General features: G+C 39.5%; 1 protein-coding gene across 1 annotated transcript in view; it reads left to right on the top strand.

The window, feature by feature from the left end:
* Window positions 1-20,475, top strand: part of NAPG (NSF attachment protein gamma) — a 36,711-nt gene that overhangs the window by 7,285 nt on the left and 8,951 nt on the right. The window contains exons 2-8 of the mRNA XM_027576798.1: window positions 10,173-10,240; window positions 12,230-12,314; window positions 13,056-13,073; window positions 13,730-13,760; window positions 17,230-17,339; window positions 17,455-17,521; window positions 17,804-17,874. Coding sequence (XP_027432599.1) covers window positions 10,173-10,240; window positions 12,230-12,314; window positions 13,056-13,073; window positions 13,730-13,760; window positions 17,230-17,339; window positions 17,455-17,521; window positions 17,804-17,874 — 450 coding nt within the window. The remainder of the gene's footprint in view (window positions 1-10,172; window positions 10,241-12,229; window positions 12,315-13,055; window positions 13,074-13,729; window positions 13,761-17,229; window positions 17,340-17,454; window positions 17,522-17,803; window positions 17,875-20,475) is intronic.

Raw genomic sequence — 20,475 nt, 5'->3', positions numbered from 1 at the left:
GGTTTCGTGTTTGCAAATTCCTTTAGTTTTTGTTTGTTCTGGAAGCTTTTTATCTCTCCTTCTATTTTCAATGATAGCCTAGCTGGATATAGTATTCTTGGCTGCATATTTTTCTCGTTTAGTGCTCTGAAGATATCTTGCCAGTCCTTTCTGGCCTGCCAGGTCTCTGTGGATAGGTCTGTTGCCAATCTAATGTTTCTACCATTGTAGGTTACATATCTCTTCTCCCGAGCTGCTTTCAGGATTTTCTCTTTGTCTCTGAGACTCGTAAGTTTTACTATTAGATGTCGGGGTGTTGACCTATTTTTATTGATTTTGAGAGGGGTTCTCTGTGCCTCCTGGATTTTAATGCCTGTTTCCTTCCTCACATTAGGGAAGTTCTCTGCTATAAATTTGCTCCCAATATACCTTCTGCCCCCTCTCTCTCTCTTCTTCTTCTGGGATCCCAATTATTCTAATGTTGTTTCGTCTTATCGTATCACTTATCTCTCGAATTCTGCCCTCGTGATCCTGTAGTTGTTTCTCTCTCTTTTCTCAGCCTCTTTATTTTCCATCATTTGGTCTTCTATATCGCTGATTCTCTCTTCTGCCTCATTTATCCTAGCATTTAGTGCCCCCATTTTTGATTGCACCTCATCAATAGCCTTTTTGATTTCGATTTGGTTAGATTTTAGTTCTTTTATTTCTCCAGAAAGGGTTTCTCTAATAACTTCCACGCTTTTTTCAAGCCCAGCTAGTATCTTTAAAGTCATGATTCTGAACTCTAGGTCCGACATCGTACTAATGTCCGTATTGAGTAGGTCCCTGGCTGACGGTACTACCTCTTGTTCTTTTTGCTGAGGTGATTTCTTTCGTCTTGTCATTTTGTCCAGAGGAGAATAGATGAATGAGAGAACAAAAGGCTAACAGGTTTACAACGTCCCCAGCAAATATACTGTATACAAATCAGAAAAGACTGAAACCAGGGGAAAAGAAAGGGAAAGAAAGAAAAAGAAAGAGAAAAAGAAAAAAAAAAGAAAAAAAAGATAAAAACAAAAACAGAAGAATTCAAAAAAGGCAGAATATGATCAAATATGATCAGGCTAGTGCATAGATCAGTGCCACACACTAGATTTTGGGCGTATTTTGGTCTGTTAGAAAAAGTGCCTCCTAAAATTTTAAAGGAAGAAAGACATATATGTACAAAATAAGGGTTGATACAATGAAGGGATGGAAGATGACTATAAAGATGAAAATTATAAAAGATTTTATAAAAGGACTTGGTAAGATAAGTTGTTTGAAAAAAGAAAGAAGATTTAAGGAAAAAAAAAAAAAGGAAAAAGGGAGAGAATGTGATCAGGCAGGAGACTAGAACAAAGCCATACACTAGTGGTTTAGGGTATATTTTGATCTGTTAGAAGAAACTGTACCTCAAAATTTTAAAGAGAGAACAACTTATATATATATGCCAAAAACAAGGATAACTACTATGAAGGGATAAAATATGACTCTAAAAATGAAAAAAAAATAAAAAAAAATTTTTTTCTAAAAAAAAAGGGATTTATAAGATGTTGGTTGAAAAAGGGGAAAAACAAAAATAAAAAAAGTCAACAAAAATTAACTTTGATGAAATAATGAATCATAGTAAAAAAAAAAAAAAAAAAAAAGAAGCCATGAATCTATGTGCAGTATTCCCCTAGCGCTGGAGTTCTCCTATTTCTCCTTGATCGATCAACTTGGTCTTGGCTTGCCGGCTGTTTGTGCTGATCTTCTGGGGAGGGGCCTGTTGCTGTGGTTTCCAAATGTCTTTGCCGGAGGCGGAATTGCCCCGCCCTTGTCGGTCCGGGCTAAGGAAGCTGCTCCAGTTTGCTCTCAGGAGCTTTTGTTCCCTGCAAGCTCTCGGTACAGCTTTGGAGGACCAGGGCGAAAATGGCGGCCTCCAGTCTCCGCCCGGAGGAGCCGAGAACTCGGGGCCCCACTCCTCAGTGCGCCCCCAGAGAAAAGCAGTCACTCCCGTGTCCCCGGTCTCTGGCCGCACTCCGTGCTCACCCGGCCTGTGATTGAGCGTTGCTATCTCTGGCACCCGACCCCGCTCGGAGTCTCCAAACCCAGCAGATCCCTGCAGTGTGTTCCCGCACCGCTCCTCCCCGGGAAGGAAGGGGAGTCTCCCCGGATCTGCTGCTTGTTGGGTCCCTGCTGGGGGAGCCGTGCCCCGACTGGGCCGCAGATCACAGTTTGTGGCAACCCAGAGCTGAGAGCCCGCGACTCTGCTCCGTCTCTGCAGCCGGCTTCCCCGCCCCGACACCTGGGAGCTCTGCCGCACTCAGGCACCCCCAGTCTCTCTGTGACCCCAAGGGTCCTGAGACCACACTGTCCCGGGAGGATTCCACCCCCCGCTTAGCCACTGCAGCGACGTCCCTCCGCCGAGCCAACTTCTAAAAGGTCCGATTTTGTGCTCTGCGGCTCTAGCACTTGCCAGAAGCGGCCCGCGGAGGCCCCTCCCCCGCCGTCTATCCTCCCGAATATCGCCTCGGATTCACTTCGCATGCCCTACCTTCCAGTAAGTGGTCGCTTCTCTGTTCAGAGAGTTGTTGCTACTCTCCTGTTCGATCTCCTGTTGAGTTCGTAGGTGTTCAGAATGGTTTTTTCCCTATTCAGCTGAATTCCTGAGACCAGACAAAATCTAGGTCTCCTACTCCTCCGCCATCTTGCTCCGCCCCGGATTTTATTTTTCTGAGCAATACTGTTCTTGGTAAGTCTAAAAAATTGCTCACACGTTTGGATCTTAGTATATATGCAAACACAAATGTTAAATACATTTTTTTAAAGATTTTATTTATTTATTTTACAGAAAGAGAGGGGGAGTGGGAGAGGGGGAGCCATGCACCCCACTCAGCAGGGAGATCTATGAAGGGTTCCATCCGAGGACCCTGGACTCATGATCTGAGCCGAAGGCAGACGCTTAACCAACCGAGCCCCCACCCTGTTAAATGCATTTAATTGGCAAAAAATGTTGCTTAAAAGTTAGGGCTTCGGGGCAGTTCACACAAGTGTCACACAATGAAGGCATACTTTTGAAGGCTCTTGGGGATTCCCCTTTCAGTTAAGGTGCTCCTTTGAAGTACCTTACAGTGGTTACTATGTAAGCAGGCTTTTCCTAATTGAATTGAAATATAGAATTTAAGATGGCATTTATTTAGCAATTCTTACGCACACAATAAGTTTGACAGTCACTGAGTTACTTTATTTTTTAAATTTTATTATGTTATGTTAGTCACCATACAATACATCATTAGTTTTTGATGTGGTGATCCACGATCCATTGTTCTCATATAGCACCCAGTGCTCCATGCAGCACGTGCCCTCCTTAATACCCATCCCCGGACTAACCCATCCCCCCTACGCCCTCCCCTCTAGAACCCTGTTTCTTTCTCAGAGTCCATAGTCTCTCATGGTTCATCTCTCCTCCGATTCCCCCCTTCATTTTTCCCTTCCTTCTCCTAATGTCCTCCAGGCTATTCCTTATGTTCCACAAATAAGTGAAACCATATGATAATTGACTTTCTCTGTTTGACTTATTTCACTTAGCATCATCTCCTCCAGTCCCATCCATGTGGATGTAAAAGTTGGGTATTCATCCTTTCTGATGGCTGAGTGATATTCCATTGTATATATGGACCACATCTTCTTTATCCATTCATCTGTTGAAGGGCATCTTGGCTCTTTCCACAGTTTGGCTATTGTGGACATTGCTGCTATGAACATTGGGGTGCACATGGCCCTTCTTTTCACTACGTCTGTGTCTTTGGGGTAAATACCCAGGAGTGCAATTGCTGGGTCATAGGGTAGCTCTATTTTTAAAATTTTGAGGAACCACCACACTGTTTTCCAAAGTGGCTGTACCAACTTGCATTCCCACCAACAGTGTAAGAGGGTTCCCCTTTCTCTTTTTTTTTTTTTAAAGATTATTTATTTATTTATTTGACAGAGAGAGACACAGTGAGAGAAGGAACACAAGCAGGGAGAGTGGTAGAGGGAGAAGCAGGCTTCCTGCCGAGCAAGGAGCCCAATGTGGGGCTCGATCCCAGGACCCTGGGATCATGACCTGAGCCGAAGGCAGACACTTAACGACTGAGCCACCCAGGCGCCCTTTTTTTTTTTTTTAGGGTTCCCCTTTCTCCACAACCTCTCCAACATTTGTTGGTTCTTTCCCTGTCCATTTTTGCCATTCTAACTGGTGTAAGGTGGTATCTCAATGTGGTTTTGATTTGAATTTCCCTGATGGCAAATGATGATGAACATTTCTTCATGTGTCTGTTAGCCATTTGTATGTCTTCTTCGGAGAACTGTCTTTTCATGTCTTCTGCCCACTTTTTGACTTGATTATTTGTTTTTTGGGTGTTGAGATTGAGAAATTCTTTATAGATTTTGGATACCAGCCTTTTGTCTGTAGTGTCATTTGCAAATATCTTCTCCCATTCTGTGGGTTGCCTCTTTGTTTTGTTGACTGTTTCCTTTGCTGTGCAGAAGCTTTTTATCTTGATGAAGTCCCAAAAGTTCATTTTTGCTTTTGTTTCACTAGCGTTTGGAGATGTATCTTGAAAGAAGTTGCTGTGGCTGATGTCAGAGAGGTTACTGCCTATGTTCTCCTCTAGGATTTTGATGGATTCCTGTCTCACACTGAGGTCGTTCATCCATTTTGAGTTTATCTTTGTGTATGGTGTTAGAGAATGGTCAAGTTTCATTCTTCTGCATGTGGCTGTCCAGTTTTCCCAGCAACATTTATTGAAGAGACTGTCTTTTTTCCATTGCATGTTTTTTTCCTGCTTTGTCCAAGATTATTTGACCATAGAGTTGAGGGTCCATATCTGGGTTCTCTATTCTGTTCCATTGAAATGTATGTCTGTTTTTGTGCCAGTACCATGCTGTCTTGGTGATCCCAGCTTTATAATAGAGCTTGAAATCGGGCAACGTGATGCCCCCATCCTTGTTTTTCTTTTTCTACATTTCCTTGGCGATTCGGGGTCTTTTCTGATTCCATACAAATTTTAGGATTGTTTGTTCCAGCACTTTGAAAAATGTCATTGGAATTTTGATTGGGATGGCATTGAAGGTATAGATTGCTCTGTGTAGCATAGGCATTTTAACAATGTTTATTCTTCCGATCCATGAGCATGGAATATTTTTCCATCTTTTTGTGTCTTCAATTTGTTTCATGAGTGTTCTGTAGTTCCTAGAGTATAGATCCTTTACCTCTTTGGTTAGGTTTTTCCGAGGTATCTTATGGTTTTTGGTGCTATTGTAAATGGACTCGTTTCTCTAATTTCTCTTTCTACAGTTGTGTTGTTAGTGTATAAGAAAGCAACTGATTTCTGTGCATTGATTCTGTATCCTGCCACATTACTGAATTGCTGTATGAGTTCTACGAATTTGGGGGTGGAGTCTTTTGTTTTTTCCACATCAAGTATCATCTCATCTGCAAAGAGAGAGAGTTTGACTTCTTTGCCAAATTGAATACCTTTATTTCTTTTTGTTGTCTGATTGCTGTTGCTAGGACTTCTAGTACTATGTTGAACAATAGTGGCGAGAGTGGGCATCTTTGACGTGTTCCTGAATTTAAGGGAAAGGCTCTCAGCTTTTCCCCATTGAGGATGATATTCGCTGTGGGTTTTTTGTAGATGGATTTTATGAACTTGAGGAATGTTCCCTCTATCCCTCTACTCTGAAGAGTTTTAATCCGGAAAGGATGTTGTATTTTGTGAAATGCTTTTTCTGCATCAGTTGAGAGGACCATATGGTTCTTCTCCCTCCTCTTATTAATGTGTTCTATCACATTGATTTGCGAATGTTGAACCACCCTTGCATCCCGGGGATAAATCCCACTTGGTCATGGTGGATGATCCCTTTAATATATTGTTGGATCCTCTTAGCTAGGATTTTGTTGAGGATTTTGGAATCCATATTCATCAGGGATATCAGTCTGAAATTCTCCTTTTTGATGGGGTCTTTGCCTGGTTTGGGGATTAAGGTAATGCTGGCCTCATAGAATGAGTTTGGAAGTTTTCTTTCTGTTTCTATTTTTTGAAACAGCTTCAGTAGAGTAGGTATTATTTCTTCTTTGAATGTTTGGTAGAATTCCCCAGGGAATCCACGAGGCCCTGGACTCTTGTTTTTTGGGAGGTTTTTGATCACTGCTTCAATCTCGCCACTGGTTATTGGCTATTCAGGTTGTCAATTTCTTCCTGTTTCAGTCTTGGCAGTTTATAGGTTTCCAGGAAGGCATCCATTTCTTCCAGGTTGCTTAATGTAGTGGCATATAGTTGTTGATAATAATTTCTAATAATTGTTTCTGTTTCCTTTGTGTTAGTCGTGATCTGTCCCCTTTCATTCATAATTTTATTAATTTGGATCCTTTCTCTTTTCTTTTGGATAAGTCTGGCCAGTGATTTATCAATCTCATATAGTCCTTCAAAGATCCAACTTCTAGTTTCGTTGATCTGATCCACTGTGTTTCTGGTTTCTAATTCATTGATCCCTGCACTAATCTTAATTATTTCTCTTCTAATGCATGGCTTAGGCATCACTTGTTGCTTTTTCTCTAGTTCTTTAAGGTGTAGGGTTAGTTGGTGAATTTGGGATTTTTCTATTTTCTTGAGTGAGGCTTGGATGGCTATGTATTTCCCCCTTAGGACCGCCTTTGCAGTATCCTATTGGTTTTGGACCCATGTGTTTCGTTCTCATTGATTTCCATGAATTGTTTAAGTTCTTCTTTGATTTCCTGGTTGACCCAAACATTCTTGAGCAGAGTTGTCTTTAGCTTCCAAGTGTTTGAATTTCTGCCGAATTTTTTCCTGTGATTGAGTTCCAGTTTTAAAGCATTATGGTCTGAGAATATGCAGGGAATAATCTCAATCTTTTGGTATCAGTTGAGACCTGATTTGTGACCCAGTATGTGGTCTATTCTGGAGAAAGTTCCATGTGTGCTCGAGAAGAATGAGTATTCTGTTGTTTGAGGGTGGAATGCTCTGTATATATCTATGAAGTCCATCTGGTCCAGCGTGTCATTCTAAGCTCTTGTTTCTTTGTTGATTTTCTGCTTAGATGATGTGTCTGTTGCTGAGAGTGGAGTATTGAGGTCTCCTACAATTAACGTATTGTTATCAATATGACTCTTTATTTTGGTTAACAGTTGGCTTATGTAGATGACTGCTCCCAACACAGATATTTACAATTGTTAGGTCTTGTTGGATAGACCCTTTAAGAATGATATAGTGTCCTTCTGTGTCTCTAACTACAGACTTTAGTTTAAAATCTAATATGTCTGATATAAGAGTTGCTACCCCAGCCTTCTTTTTAGGTCCGCTGGCGTGGAAGATGGATCTCCATCCCTTCACTTTCAGTCTGGATGTATCTTTAAGTCCAAAATCAGTCTCTTGTAGACAACATATGGATGGGTCCTGTCTTTTTATCCAATCTGCACCCCTGTGCCATTTTATGGGAGCATTTAGGCCGTTCACGTTGAGAGTGATTATTGAAAGATAAAAATTTATTGTCATCATGTTGCTTGTGAAGACCTTGTTTTTATAGATTGTCCCTGTAAATTTCTGTTGTATATCACTCTTGGGGTCTTTCTCCTTTTATGGAACCCCCCCTTAATATTTCTTGCAGGGTTGGCTTAGTGGTCACATATTCTTTCAGTTTCTGCCAGTCTTAGAAGCTCTGCATCTCTCCATCCATTCTAAATGACAGCCTTGTTGGATAAGGTATTCTTGGCTACATGTTCTTCTCATTTAGTACCCTGAATGTGTCTTGCCAGGCCTTTCTGGCTGGCCAGGTCTCTGTGGATAGGTCTGACCTTATTTTGATGTTCCTCCCTCTCTACGTAAGGAATCTCTTCCTCCAACTGCCCTTAAGATGGTTTCCTTGGTTCTAAGATTTGCGAGTTTTACTATTACATGCTGGGGTGTGGACTTGTTTTCCTTGATCTTGGGAGGGATCCTCTCTGCCTCTAGGACACGAATGTTTGTTTCATTCCCCAGATTAGGGAAGTTCTCAGCTACGATTTGCTCAAATATATCTTCTAGTCCTCACTTTCTCTCCACCCCCTCAGGGATTCCAATAATTCTGACATTGGAACGCTTCATGGTGTCACTTATTTCTCTGATTCTATTTTCATGGATTCTGAGTTGTTTTTCCCTGGCCTCCTCTTTTCCCCTTTTATCTATTAAATTGTCCTCCAGGTTACTTATTCGTTCTTCTGCCTCACTTACCCTAGCCTTTAGATTATCTAGATTAGATGGGATCTCATTGATAGCTTTTTTAAGTTCTGCCAGTTCAGCTTTCATTTCTTCCCTTAGAGACTCTATGTTGCCATTAATTGATTTCTCCATTCTAGCCATTGTCTTCACAATTGCTAGCCTGAATTCTGTCTCCAACATTTTGGTTATATCTGCATCCATTTGTAAATCTGCAGCATAAGTCATAATCTCTGAGTCTTTTCTATTTTGGGGGTTCCTTCTCCTAGCCATTCTGTGGATGGGTGGTTGAGGGAATGTATAGAGTCCAAATTATTGATCACAACTCAAGCAAGATGCACCTGTTTTCTAGGGACCTTAGGGTTGCTGGCCTCTTGTTTTCCCAGCCTGTCTTCTGTGGGAGTGGCCTGCTGCGCTGTTACTCAGGCAACCCTGTTTGGGGAGAGTTGCCCTGCCCCTCTGTGGCTGTGGATGGCCTCAGTGGGAACTAGTTTTGGGGGGCTTTTGTTCTCTGGCGGTTTTCCTGGGAGGCTTTCCGCCTCTCTTCCAAGAGTCAGAGCAGAAGAGACCGTTTCCAACCCTCTGCCTCAGAGCAGAGAGATCGCAGTCTGTTCGTCAGTGAACTCTCCAGCCACAGTTTCTCCATTTCTGTCTGTGCTGCTATAAACTGCAGGTTCTGGGTTGTGCACCCCTCTGCAGCACCCCCAGTCCTGCCTCCAGGTCAGGGCACGTCTCTGCCCTTTGTTCTTCTAAAACCGCCAGCCGCTCCCAGTTTGCACACGTGACCGTGCCGCTCCCGGTTTCTGTCCCAGGGGCTGCCCTAAAGTCCTTTCCCCACCACTACAGGTCTGCAAGTCTGTGCCCAGTCCCCAGCACAGGAGGCTGTTGCTCACGGGCGGTGTAGGATCCCCATGGCCAGGCTCCCACCCACTGCCATTTATCCTCCGATATCTGCCCCTGGAATCACGGCTCCCCACTTCGTATCTTGAAACCAACCACCCACGATATTCTGTTTGTAGGGATCCAGATATTCTTACATCTCAGGCTGATTTCGTGGGTGCTCAGAGTGGTCTGATAGATATCCAGCTCAGTTCCGGGGAGCAGTTGGAATAGGATCCCCTACTCCTCTGCCATCTGTTTTTTGCCAATCAGTCACTAAGTGACTTTAAACTGAAAGTCTGAAAAAAAAAGAAATAAAATAAAATATTGAAGGAAGAGCAAGTAACGTAAGGACTCAAAATTGATGGTCCTTTGCTTTGACATCTGAGAAACCAGTAGTGATCCTAGAAAGCAGCTTCTGTTGTTCTTATAACATCCTCATCTTTCTGGCTACCCTTCCTGTTCACTGGTGGCTAATTCTCAACCTGGTTTCTGACTCCCTGTGTTATTGCTCTGAATGTTTGTATTCTGTTGTCTTTCGGCTCACTCTCTGAGATCTCCCTGGCAGATCTTAACTAAGCCCTTGATGTGGCATATGCCAGTGGCTCCTTAGTTAATATCTCTAGCCTCTCCTGAGCTCCCGAATCCAACTGCTTACTTGATGCCGTGCTTCAGAGGGTCTCAAGCTTTAATGCACCTCAGGGCTTGTTATACCCTGATTGCTGCTGCCACCCCGGAGTTGGTGGTTCTGTAGGTCTGAGTGGGATGAGTTTATATTTCTAGCACATTTCTTGGTAATGCTGGACTGGGGACCATGCACGGAGAATCTCTACTGTACTTGGTATTATACAGACATATCAGAACGAAAAAACCATGTCTGTGATAGAGGGAAAATGGCGAGGTTGTATTTCATTGTAAATAAATTTGGGTGGAGGTGGGTGAGATGGGGACTTCGTACCCAGTGTCTTTTTTTAATCACCTACAAAGCCATTAAAGCAGGATTCTGACTTATTAATGTGGTTGGGAACTTCTGTTAAATGTGTCTTCTTTTCATTTTAGCCTGAAAACTGGTTTTTTAAAATGGAAACCGGATTATGACAGTGCTGCTTCTGAATATGGAAAAGCAGGTATGTGTGATGTGTGACTCCAATATGTGGTCTTAACATAGGCTGATAACTTCACCTCCACAAAATACTTACACTTAATGCTTTCTGTGAGATTTTAATAGTTAAACAAACCTGCCCAAGCCCTTGCTTTTTTCCCACTTGTTTTCAGATGTGTTGAGGGCTGAGTTAGAGATCCAGTGACCTGCAGCTCTCTCCTGACAGCAGGGGTGAGTAGGGTTGGCAGTACATAGCTGCAGGTTTTTCGCATTTTTCAGATATTCTTGAACTTTAGTCAGTTGCACACTGTTTCCAGGAGTTTTCGCCATATGCCTTTATTGTACTTCCTATAATTGAATAAAGACTTTTCTTTGTTAACTTTTTATTTTTTAATTTAACCTTATTCTGAGCAGATCTGCAAATCCTGTGTTTGTTTGGCACATGTCTTTTTAAGAACCGCACTTTTGAGATCCGCTGATAAATGTTCATGAAATGTTAAGCTACATAAGTATTTGAATAAATTTATCTGTATATAAGATAAAAATGATCTGCAATATGCAACAGAGAGGGACCTTACTAAAAATTTAGCATTTAATTATGGAATGATAGCTTTCAGCATATGCACAATTATTTTGGATGCAAAGCATAGTGCAGTTTTTGAAGTACTCAGAACACATTTGCAGTCGTGTTTCAGCCATAGCTCAGATCACGTTTGTTAGCCTGACATAGAGACCACTTACATAATGTGCTTTTGATAGACTTTAGTTTCGGTATATCACCAAAGAATAGAGAAATCAGGTAAATAGAAAGCTAATGAGTCTTTAGCACTTTTATTTAAATCCTGACTAAATTCTCTCTGCCAAATTATGCAAATTATGTCCTGTTTAAAAGGAAAATTATTAAAAGTTCAAACTTCACATGGATTCTATGAACACCTTGTGTAAGAACGCTTTTGTAACTGGAGGGCACAACATTTTGCAACGCTCATGAGGGAAAGTTATCCCAGGTTTGTTTTATAAGCATCTGAGACCAGGACCTGCTGTCACAAATACATATTTCAGGTCATATTTTCCCATTAAGTCATCCTTTGTTTATTTTCTTTAAGGAGTTATGCAAAATATGTTTAATCATTAGAGTAAATTTTTTAAAAAGCAAAATGTGGAAGTCCAGGGATGAAAATAGTTCAATAGTTTGTTTATTTTCAATATTTTATTAAAGAGAATTTTAAGAGTTTGGTTTTAACAAAATTTTTTTTTTCAGTATCCTTTTTTATTTATTTGTAAAGAACCCTTGGCAAGTTTCCCCAAATCTGGAAGATCCTATTTTAGGGCCACTTCTTACTGTTTTGCTCTGATGATGACACTTTTACAACAGTGAGCAATATATTTTAGCTCTTTGGACAGTGGAGATGTCATTTTCATAGAAACCTACTAAACAGTTTAAAAGCTTTATTTAAAAGAAATGCATTATTAATGTTTTAGGCATTTATTTCAAGATTGTGCCAAAAGGAGGGTTCATTGTACAAATGTTGGATATGTTTATCGGTCTTCCATTTCTCAATAATTTAAAAGATGGCATAAGCTGTAACTAAAGTACTGTCTTTATTATTAAATGTAAAACCGGTGAAGTAAGGTAGTATCTTTTGTGACGGGACCTGTTATTTGGCAGTATTGGTTTGACTGATGCGATCTTAGTTTTTCAAAGCTTAGGTGCTGCTGTTAAAAAGACTTGGTTTTGAGTGGAAGTGGCACTGATTTATTGCCAGTAGTCTACGATTTAACAAAACAAAACACTAAACTTTTGAAAGTACTTCTAAGTTATTGGTAATCAAAAAGGTTGTAAGAAAATTCCTTAGAAAAAAGTAGCATTGTATAAAACTTCTTACGTATTTGATTAAAATAAGGATATTTTCTAATGCTTCCCCCATGATGCAGATTTTGGTAATGATTCACTTGAAGTTTTTTTAACAATGAATTACAGAGTCTGTTTTTTGTTGTTTTTGTTCTATTTCAGCTGTTGCTTTTAAAAATGCCAAACAGTTTGAGCAAGCAAAAGATGCCTGCCTGAGAGAAGCTGTTGCCCATGAGAATAACAGGGCGTATCCTTTTCAGCCTTTACAAAGAAATTCCACAATTTGATGATTTGGACAGCAACTCATTATTTTCTTTTATTATAAATTTGCTACATGTGGACTACGATGCTATTAAATTAGAAAATGATTAGAAAAATTCTGTATTTCTAGACCCTAAAGGAGCATTTACAGAGACTTTTAATCATAATGTTCACACTGTTTTGCAGAGCTATATTTGAGAGTTTATTTCTGTTGTTTCTGCATTTGCTTGATGCTGATTTTCCTTGGGATGAAGTGAGGGAAATGCACAGGTGCTGAAGAATGAAGCAGTCGGCTCGGGTATTAGAAATGTATAAACTGCTCAGTAAATATTTTTAAAATATAGTCTTTCTTAGGTATTTGAAAAAAGATTTTTAAGTAGTTTAAAACAATAAATTTTCCTGAGGTATTTTAAAACTTACTAAGTAAAAAATGTCAGTTTTATCTCATTTTCAAATTATGGTTGTAAATAACTTTGTATTGCAGTGACATTTTTCAGATTAACAGGCAATGGAAATAGCTTAAAAATCTATGTAGTGTTTTGTCAGTGTTTTTGTGAATTATGTAGTTGTGAGAGACAGCAACAGGCGTAAAATGATTGCTTCATCTGTTTGTAAAATTTGTCTTTTGGAACAAACTAGGGCAGTTGACATTGTTTTTTAAATAGTAGATCTTTGGAAACTTGATTCGGTTTTTTTCCTTAATTTTGACTTTGTTACATCCATTCAGTCTTTTTCATGCTGCCAAGTAAGTAAATATTTTCCATATTCTCATGTATTTGGAGATTGTTTTAAATGTTGTTTTTCCATAGGTCAGTAAATTTTTCCTAAGTTACAAATCCATAAATAGTGAATTATTTTGTATTGATTTAAATAAAATCATCATTTCCATTTGTTTCAGTCTTTACCTGACCCTTAGAAACTAAGTCACTCCTAACTAAGTTATACAGTGTTTATATTCAATTTACCAAATATTTTTAGGACAATTTTCTTCCATAACTTATATGAAAGAACAAGTAAGTTAGAATCTTTTTTTTTTTCCCTCTTTCTTTGATAATTCATAGTACTTGTGGAGAGAAATGGTCTTTCTCCTGCTTTTGTGGAGAGTATTTACTTGTTTCAAAACTTGTTAGGTTTGTCACATAGAAAGTCCTTTAACATTTTTGAGTTTTACTTAATTTTGCATCTGCAAAATAAAATACCTTTAGCTCAGATGTCTGTTGTTTCCAAGGCATTATTGCCCACAAAAATAAAAAGGAAAAAAATGTGTTATTAAAAGCCTAAAGCAATATGTAGTGCCTGAGCCAGTTTTAATTGACATAACTTCTCATATCTGTGGTAGAAAGTTTCTCCACCCCCTTATTTCATTAACGTCTCATCTGAGAAATTGTATTCTCTTTGCAGAGCTTATGAGCAAGCTGGCATGATGCTGAAGGTCAGTAATGTGCCACAACTGTTCTGTAGGTAAAATGAATTACTAACTACAGGGTGTTAAAGTAAATTTGTATGGAGGTTGAAAAGTCTCCTAGCTGTAAGGCAAGAGGTGCTAAGATTTCTTATCCAAAGTAATGCTAATTGGACCCGAGGGTACATTGTATGTGTCTTAAGAAGGGAGTTTTAAAGGTGAAATTTAAGACTGTATTAACAAGTTTCTAAGCTCTGTAACCAGGAGAGTGTTGCTAGACAAAAAGCTGTGTGAGAGATTTCCCTACTTCTGAGAACTTCAGGACATTTTAATGTAGTAAAAATTTACAAATATATGTATTTTTTACTACCCTTGGGTTATAGAAAGAAGAGATTTTTGCTGTTTTTTAAAAGTTGGCATTGAAGAGAACCTTAGACCTAAGCTATTGCTATTTAATTCTGATTCTTATTGAATGGAATACATTGGCTCATGTGGCTGAGCCACTTTTCATATTTCTGCCTCTTAAAAGCAGGTTGGGAATTAATATCCTGTTGTGGTAAGAAAAAAACATGTACTTTATGACACTTTTTGACATTCACTCTCAAAGTATGCCAAGTAGCAATTGAAATTGAACATTTCCTTTCCATTTTTATGTTCCCTAATGTAGTAAAAGCTGTTTGAATTATTATAAAGCTTTGTTTTAAGAACTCACACTTTATTTTTATTTTTATTTTTATTTTTTTTAAAGATTTTATTTATCTATTTGACAGAGAGAGACAGCGAGAGAGGGAACACAAGCCGGGGGAGTGGGAGAGGGAGAAGCAGGCTGCCCGCCGAGCAGGGAGCCTGATGCGGGGTTCGATCCCAGGACCCTGAGATCATGACCTGAGCTGAAGGTAGACACTTAACAACTGAGCCACCCAGGCACCCCTAAGAACTCACACTTTAGTAAAACTTATGTTTTTTTAAAATTTGTGACTTTTATAATCTTGCTGATTTTTTTAAGTGAGTATATGCTCATTGTAGAACATGTAGAAACTGGAAAGACCAAAAAAATGTTAGTAATGTATTTAGGTTTTTTTCTCCTAGTTATTTTTCTATGCACATACATGTTCACTTATATACATACACAAATTGAGAAAATGCTCTACACACAGTTATCCTACACTTTACATTTAGCTTTTTAATGCAGATTTTCTACTGTCATTTAAAAAATTACTTTCATAATGTATATCAACAGCTTTAAGAATTTTCATAGCCAGGAATTCCAATTTTGTGACTCTCTTGTAAAGAAATAGATAGCAAAGATTTATGTGTAAAAATGTTTATTGCATATTGCTTAACAAAAATAGCAATTATCTAAATTTTTAATAATAAAATATTTAAATAAATTATGCTTCCTTATAAGAAACTGTTACATAGCCGTTGGAATAAAGCTTTTCTGGATAAAACAAATGTGCAACCAGATTGATATTAGGTGATGCAGGTCAGGTTATCAGCAGCAATTTCTTAGCAAATAGAATTTTTTTTATAGCCAAAGGAGCCAGGTTATCCGCCCTGACCTTCTGTTGTCCCAGTTCCCCCTGAGAACTAGGAAGCTCCCAGATGGCTCTTGTCATCTTGGTGTACTTTGTGCCTATTATTAGGATACATTCCTTTTAAAGTACAAAAATGCTAGAACACTATAATATATAATCCTCACAGCTTCAGTTTATATTCTAACAGCTGTGCTAAGACTTGAGTCTTCATCAAAAGATATTATTTAGACACAATTTCCATTCCTAGTATCTATTTAATTTGAGGATTTGAAGGTACTACTTTGAATGAAGGAAAAATAAACCTAGTGGATAGGGGACAGGACAAGAGAAAATGCTTTCTGGCATGCTCTCGTATTTAAATTAAATGCCTTTAGACAGTCTTCAATGGCATTAGGGGTCCTGAGCTATGTGGCCCAGTGTTAATTCTGTGGGTTCAAATTTCCATCAGATTGTCATACAGACCTTCATATTCATCCCCCAACAAGGCTTTAGGAAGTGATAGTATGTAGAAGGAAGCAGAGTGGAAGACACTGCTTGTTGGAGCAACCTCTGGCTCTGTCATTTTACAGCTGTTAGATTTCATAATCTGGGGGCGCCTGGGTGGCTCAGTCTGTCAGGTGTCTACCTTCAGCTCAGGTCATGATCCCAGTGTCCTGGGGTTGAGTCCAGCATCTGGCTTCCTGCTCGGCAGGGAGTCTGCTTCTCCCTCTCCCTCTGCCCCGCGCGCACGCGCTCTCTCTTTCTCACTCTCTCTCGCTTGCTCTCAAATACATAAAATCTTAAAAAAAAAAAAAAAAAAGATTTTGTATCCTGTTTGCTCCACAGAAGCAGTAAGGTGACTAAGGCACACAAACCACTAAAATAGGCATATTTTTATTTTCTTCTTGATGATTTTGGCATGCTACAAGACCATGGGGAAGAATATAAAATAGTGTAACTTTTAAGAAGGCAGCCCATCCTTTTTTACTCCATAGCTAAATAATAAAGTTTTATGTGGAAGTTACTAAGAATGAGACCAGCAAGTTTGTTATCCTAAAGGATTTGTCAATTCAGTGAGGGACTGAATAGTCAGACTTGAAAACAACCCTGGAGCTGTCAATATGGAGCCTACTTGAAGATCTACTATGGCAACCCTAAGTAGAAAATGTCTGTAAACTTTATGTCTAGCTTTTAAATGACTTTTGTTCCTTTTTTAAGAAGAGTTTTGATTTGGTGATAATAGATACAAGGACCACAGGATGCTGAGACCTATGATTTCATAGTAACACACAGAGTTCATGTGTTGGTGGCACTCGTCTTGGAAGAGGTCTCCAGACTCAGATGAGCTCAGGGCGTGGGGAGTGACTGGCGTGCCCAGGTGTGGAGGGCAGTCAGGAGTGGGGAGAAATGTGGCCACTGCCAGGAGGCACCATGCCTCCAGGGACAGCTGCTGACAGTCCCAACCCATTTTTGCCATGTGGGAACCCGAGCCTGCTGATGCCACAGCTTGTGATCTTTTATAAAAGTAGGAAGCCATAGAACAGAACCTTTGTAAAAGGATCTGATTTAAAACTACTGAAGCAAGATGCAATTGGAAATGAGGTATAGCCCTTGAGCTGCCAGTTTGCAGCCTTTGGCATAAGCTTCATTTGTAGTAGGGACTCAGTAAATGCTCAAAAAATTTATAAATCTTAGAAAACAGTCAAGAGCAAGTGTTTTGGGTTCTACCATTTGTAAAGTTTTTCTGAAACTCTAAAGTGGTGATGAACTCTTTGTAGAAATTCACTGATACCTTTTTAGTTTAGTTAAAAGAAGCTTGATGGGGAAGAATAACCATGTGAAGGCATTTGTCTTAAATATTTGTTGTATAACATTTTGAATCATCTACCTTCATGAATTAGGAATAAAATGATTTTCAGATTGTTAATTCTGCATTTAAGTTGATGCATTTACTGATCTGTGCTGTATCCCTTTGCCTGAAGGAGATGCAGAAACTCCCTGAGGCCGTTCAGCTGATTGAGAAAGCCAGCATGATGTACCTAGAAAATGGCACGCCCGACACAGCAGCCATGGCATTGGAGCGAGCCGGCAAGTGAGTGTGGACACAGCTGTCTGCATAGAGGTCACTGGCTGTTTGTCTTCATAAAGTCCTTTGAAAAACAAGTTTTCTATTTCTCATATATGTCCCATTTTCTTGTCTAATATAGGCTTATAGAAAATGTAGATCCAGAAAAGGCTGTACAGTTATATCAACAGACAGCTAATGTGTTTGAAGTAAGTTTGAATTTGATTTTTTTTCCTTTAAGTATACTTAGAATGTTTAGATCCATAGCATGTAGGAAAACAGAGAAATGCTGTGACTGCTTTTTGAAATTTTTCTGTGCTCACAGTTGAACTGTATTTTTTTATTAGTTAATAAAATGGATTAACAGCTTTGGTATTTCCCCCCTGCCAGCTTGATCAAGTGCTGTTACTTGTTTATCAAATAACTATTGGGAGGAAAAAAAGATTCCTAGATTAAAGCAGCCAATAGTCTCTTTTCTTTGATTCCTTCAGAATGAGGAACGGTTACGACAGGCAGTTGAATTACTAGGAAAAGCCTCCAGACTGTTGGTACGAGGACGCAGGTAAGATTTCCAGAACTGTGTTCCTGTGTATCCAGGTAAACCTCCAGTCCAGATTTGGAGCTGTGAAGTAATTTGGGGAATGGCTTGTTAATCTTTTTGGTGTAAGACATAGGCATACCAGGATGCCTAGTAGAAAGAGTGATGTCTACAAGATGGAATACTGAATTAAATATCAAAGGATTTGCTGTTTTGCTAAACCGATGCCAAAATGTATCATGCCTCTTTTATTGGTTAGAACGTGGCTCAGCAGCCTCAATGAGAGCAGTTTTCCTGATACGTTATTTGGTTAGGTTATAATGTGTTTTTCTGGAGGAGAAATATCTGCATAAATAACAAGATACCCTAAGTGCTCACCCATGAAAATTGATAGGTTCTCACCAAATGTGTCATTAAATAGGGTGTTTGGTATTTGTTTTTTCATCCTTTGAACATTTGACTTAAGGCATAACTGGATGGACCCCAGAAACCTAGAATCCTATTGGCTTTTCCTTTGTTTTTTACTTTACCTCAATTTAAACTTAGTAAACATTTTCTGTCATTAATAAGATTCTGTTTGCCAAGATGTTGTTTAGTAGTATTTAAGGTAAACACACTTAGAAAACTATAAGTCTGAAGATAGATCTTTTCATTAAAATTTGCCTCTAGTTCCCCAGTGACAGAAAAGACACAAGATAATTTTGTGAAGGAACCAAAAAACAAATGACTAAAGAATCTATTGACCCCTTTCTGAGATTGAATTTAATGTCTTCATGGAGACTACAGATTCTAAAATATAATTCAAACAGGCTTAAAGTAACATCAGAATAAATAAAAGAATTAATAACTCTTGCATGTTGGTATTTAGATGGACTACTTCATAAGACCTTCTTTCACTGATTCAGTTTTTTTGTTGGTCTAAATGGAATAGTATTTTTATTTTGCTTTTAAATTAGGACTTTTGTATTAAGCCATGAGGCAGAATTTAATTTATACCTATCAGCCTTGGGTCATTACCTTTATTTTTCTTAATTCTCTTGGCTTCCTAGAAATGCAAACGCCTGGAACGCTAACTGGCAATTCTCAACTTATAAATGGTTGTATAGTAAGTTCACGTTAGTCCGTGAAAGTGTTTCTTTTTTTTTTATAGATTTTATTTATTTATTTGAGAGAGAGAGAGAGAGAGAGAGAATGAGCGAGGAGGAGAGGGGGAAGCAGGCTCCCTGCTGAGCAGAGAGCCCAACATGGGGCTCGATCCCAGGACCCTGCAGATCATGACCTGAGGTGAAGGCAGATGTTTAACTAACTGGGCCACCCAGGCGCCCCCTGGAAGGGCTTCTTAACAGAACCAGAGCTGTTTGTGGTGATAGTCCCAGGTGTTTCCAAAAAGCTGAACTATAAGATAGTATCTAGAGCCTGACCCTTTGAGCAGGGCCTCACACTTGTAGAAACAGGGAATGGCACCCTGGGCTCTACTCATTCTAGGGCAGACAGGCACGTTCTGGCACACTTTCACCTCCTTTTCTCATCCAGTCCCCTAACAGTCCTCCCCCACGCCCCCAGTGCCTTCTTAGGGCCCGAGGCTCCTTAACCACTGAAGGCCTACGAAGCAGAAGTTGGAGGTAGGGGCAGAGAGTAAGCCCCCCCTCTGTGTAGGCATGGGCTCTGCTTCAGCTTCCCTAGGGTCTTTCTGCTTTTGCATCTGCTCTCCTTCTGTTTTCCAGACTGAGATTATCTAAAGCTGGGTTGTAGCTGGAGTAGCAAAGGGGAGGAGCGGGCCAGGACCTCCCCAGGAGGGCAGCTTTGCAGCGTTTTCCAGCTACATAGGCATGTTCCTCTGGAAAGCTCCACCGTTGAGTAGTAGCCACTATCATTCGCAGAAGTTACTGGTTGGTTGTGATGTGTGTAATGAGAACCGTTATTCTAGAACAAATACCAAGTTTTCTTCACTGTCATGGACAGTGGTATGGAGATGCTGGAAAGGTGGACATTTATAAATCTAGGGCAACCGGTACTTCTTTTATTTGCTTTGTTTTATTGCTTTTTTCTTTCTTTTTAGTAAAAATGCATTGGAAAATTGATAGTATTTCATGCAGTGTTTTAAACAAAAATTTTATGGAAATAATTTAAGTTATATAATGAAACAAAAATTGATTTAAATTTATTCAGGAATGTTAAGGAATTTGGTATTTGAAAAGTACCACTGGGTATGGATAGCATGAAAGAATTAAAAGTCAGCTGTCACAGTAGTGCCATCGTGAATTTTTGTAGTGCAGGGTGAGAAAAACCTGGAGGATTTTTTTTTTTTTTTTTTTTAGATTTTATTTATTTATTCATGAGAGAGAGAGAGAGGCAGAGGGAGAAGCCGGCTCCCAAGGAGCAGGGAGCCTGATGCGGGACTCGATCCCAGGACCCTGGGATCATGACCTGAGCCGAAGGCAGATGCTTAACCATCTGAGCCACCCAGGCGCCCAAACCTGGAGGATTTTTATTAGTAGAAAGATAGCTGGGAAAATTTATGTGATATTTGAATATTTTGAATATATATTCTCGTTATAATCTGAATTGGGGCTGCCATTTGTTTAAAAGAAAATAATAATTTTGTATGTTTATAAAAATAACATC

The sequence above is a fragment of the Zalophus californianus genome, chromosome 14 (assembly GCF_009762305.2).
Source record: "Zalophus californianus isolate mZalCal1 chromosome 14, mZalCal1.pri.v2, whole genome shotgun sequence".
In the NCBI taxonomy this organism is placed as follows: Eukaryota; Metazoa; Chordata; class Mammalia; order Carnivora; family Otariidae; genus Zalophus; species Zalophus californianus.
The sequence above is the reverse complement of the archived record's forward strand: the minus strand, read 5'-3'. Positions and strand labels throughout refer to the sequence as shown.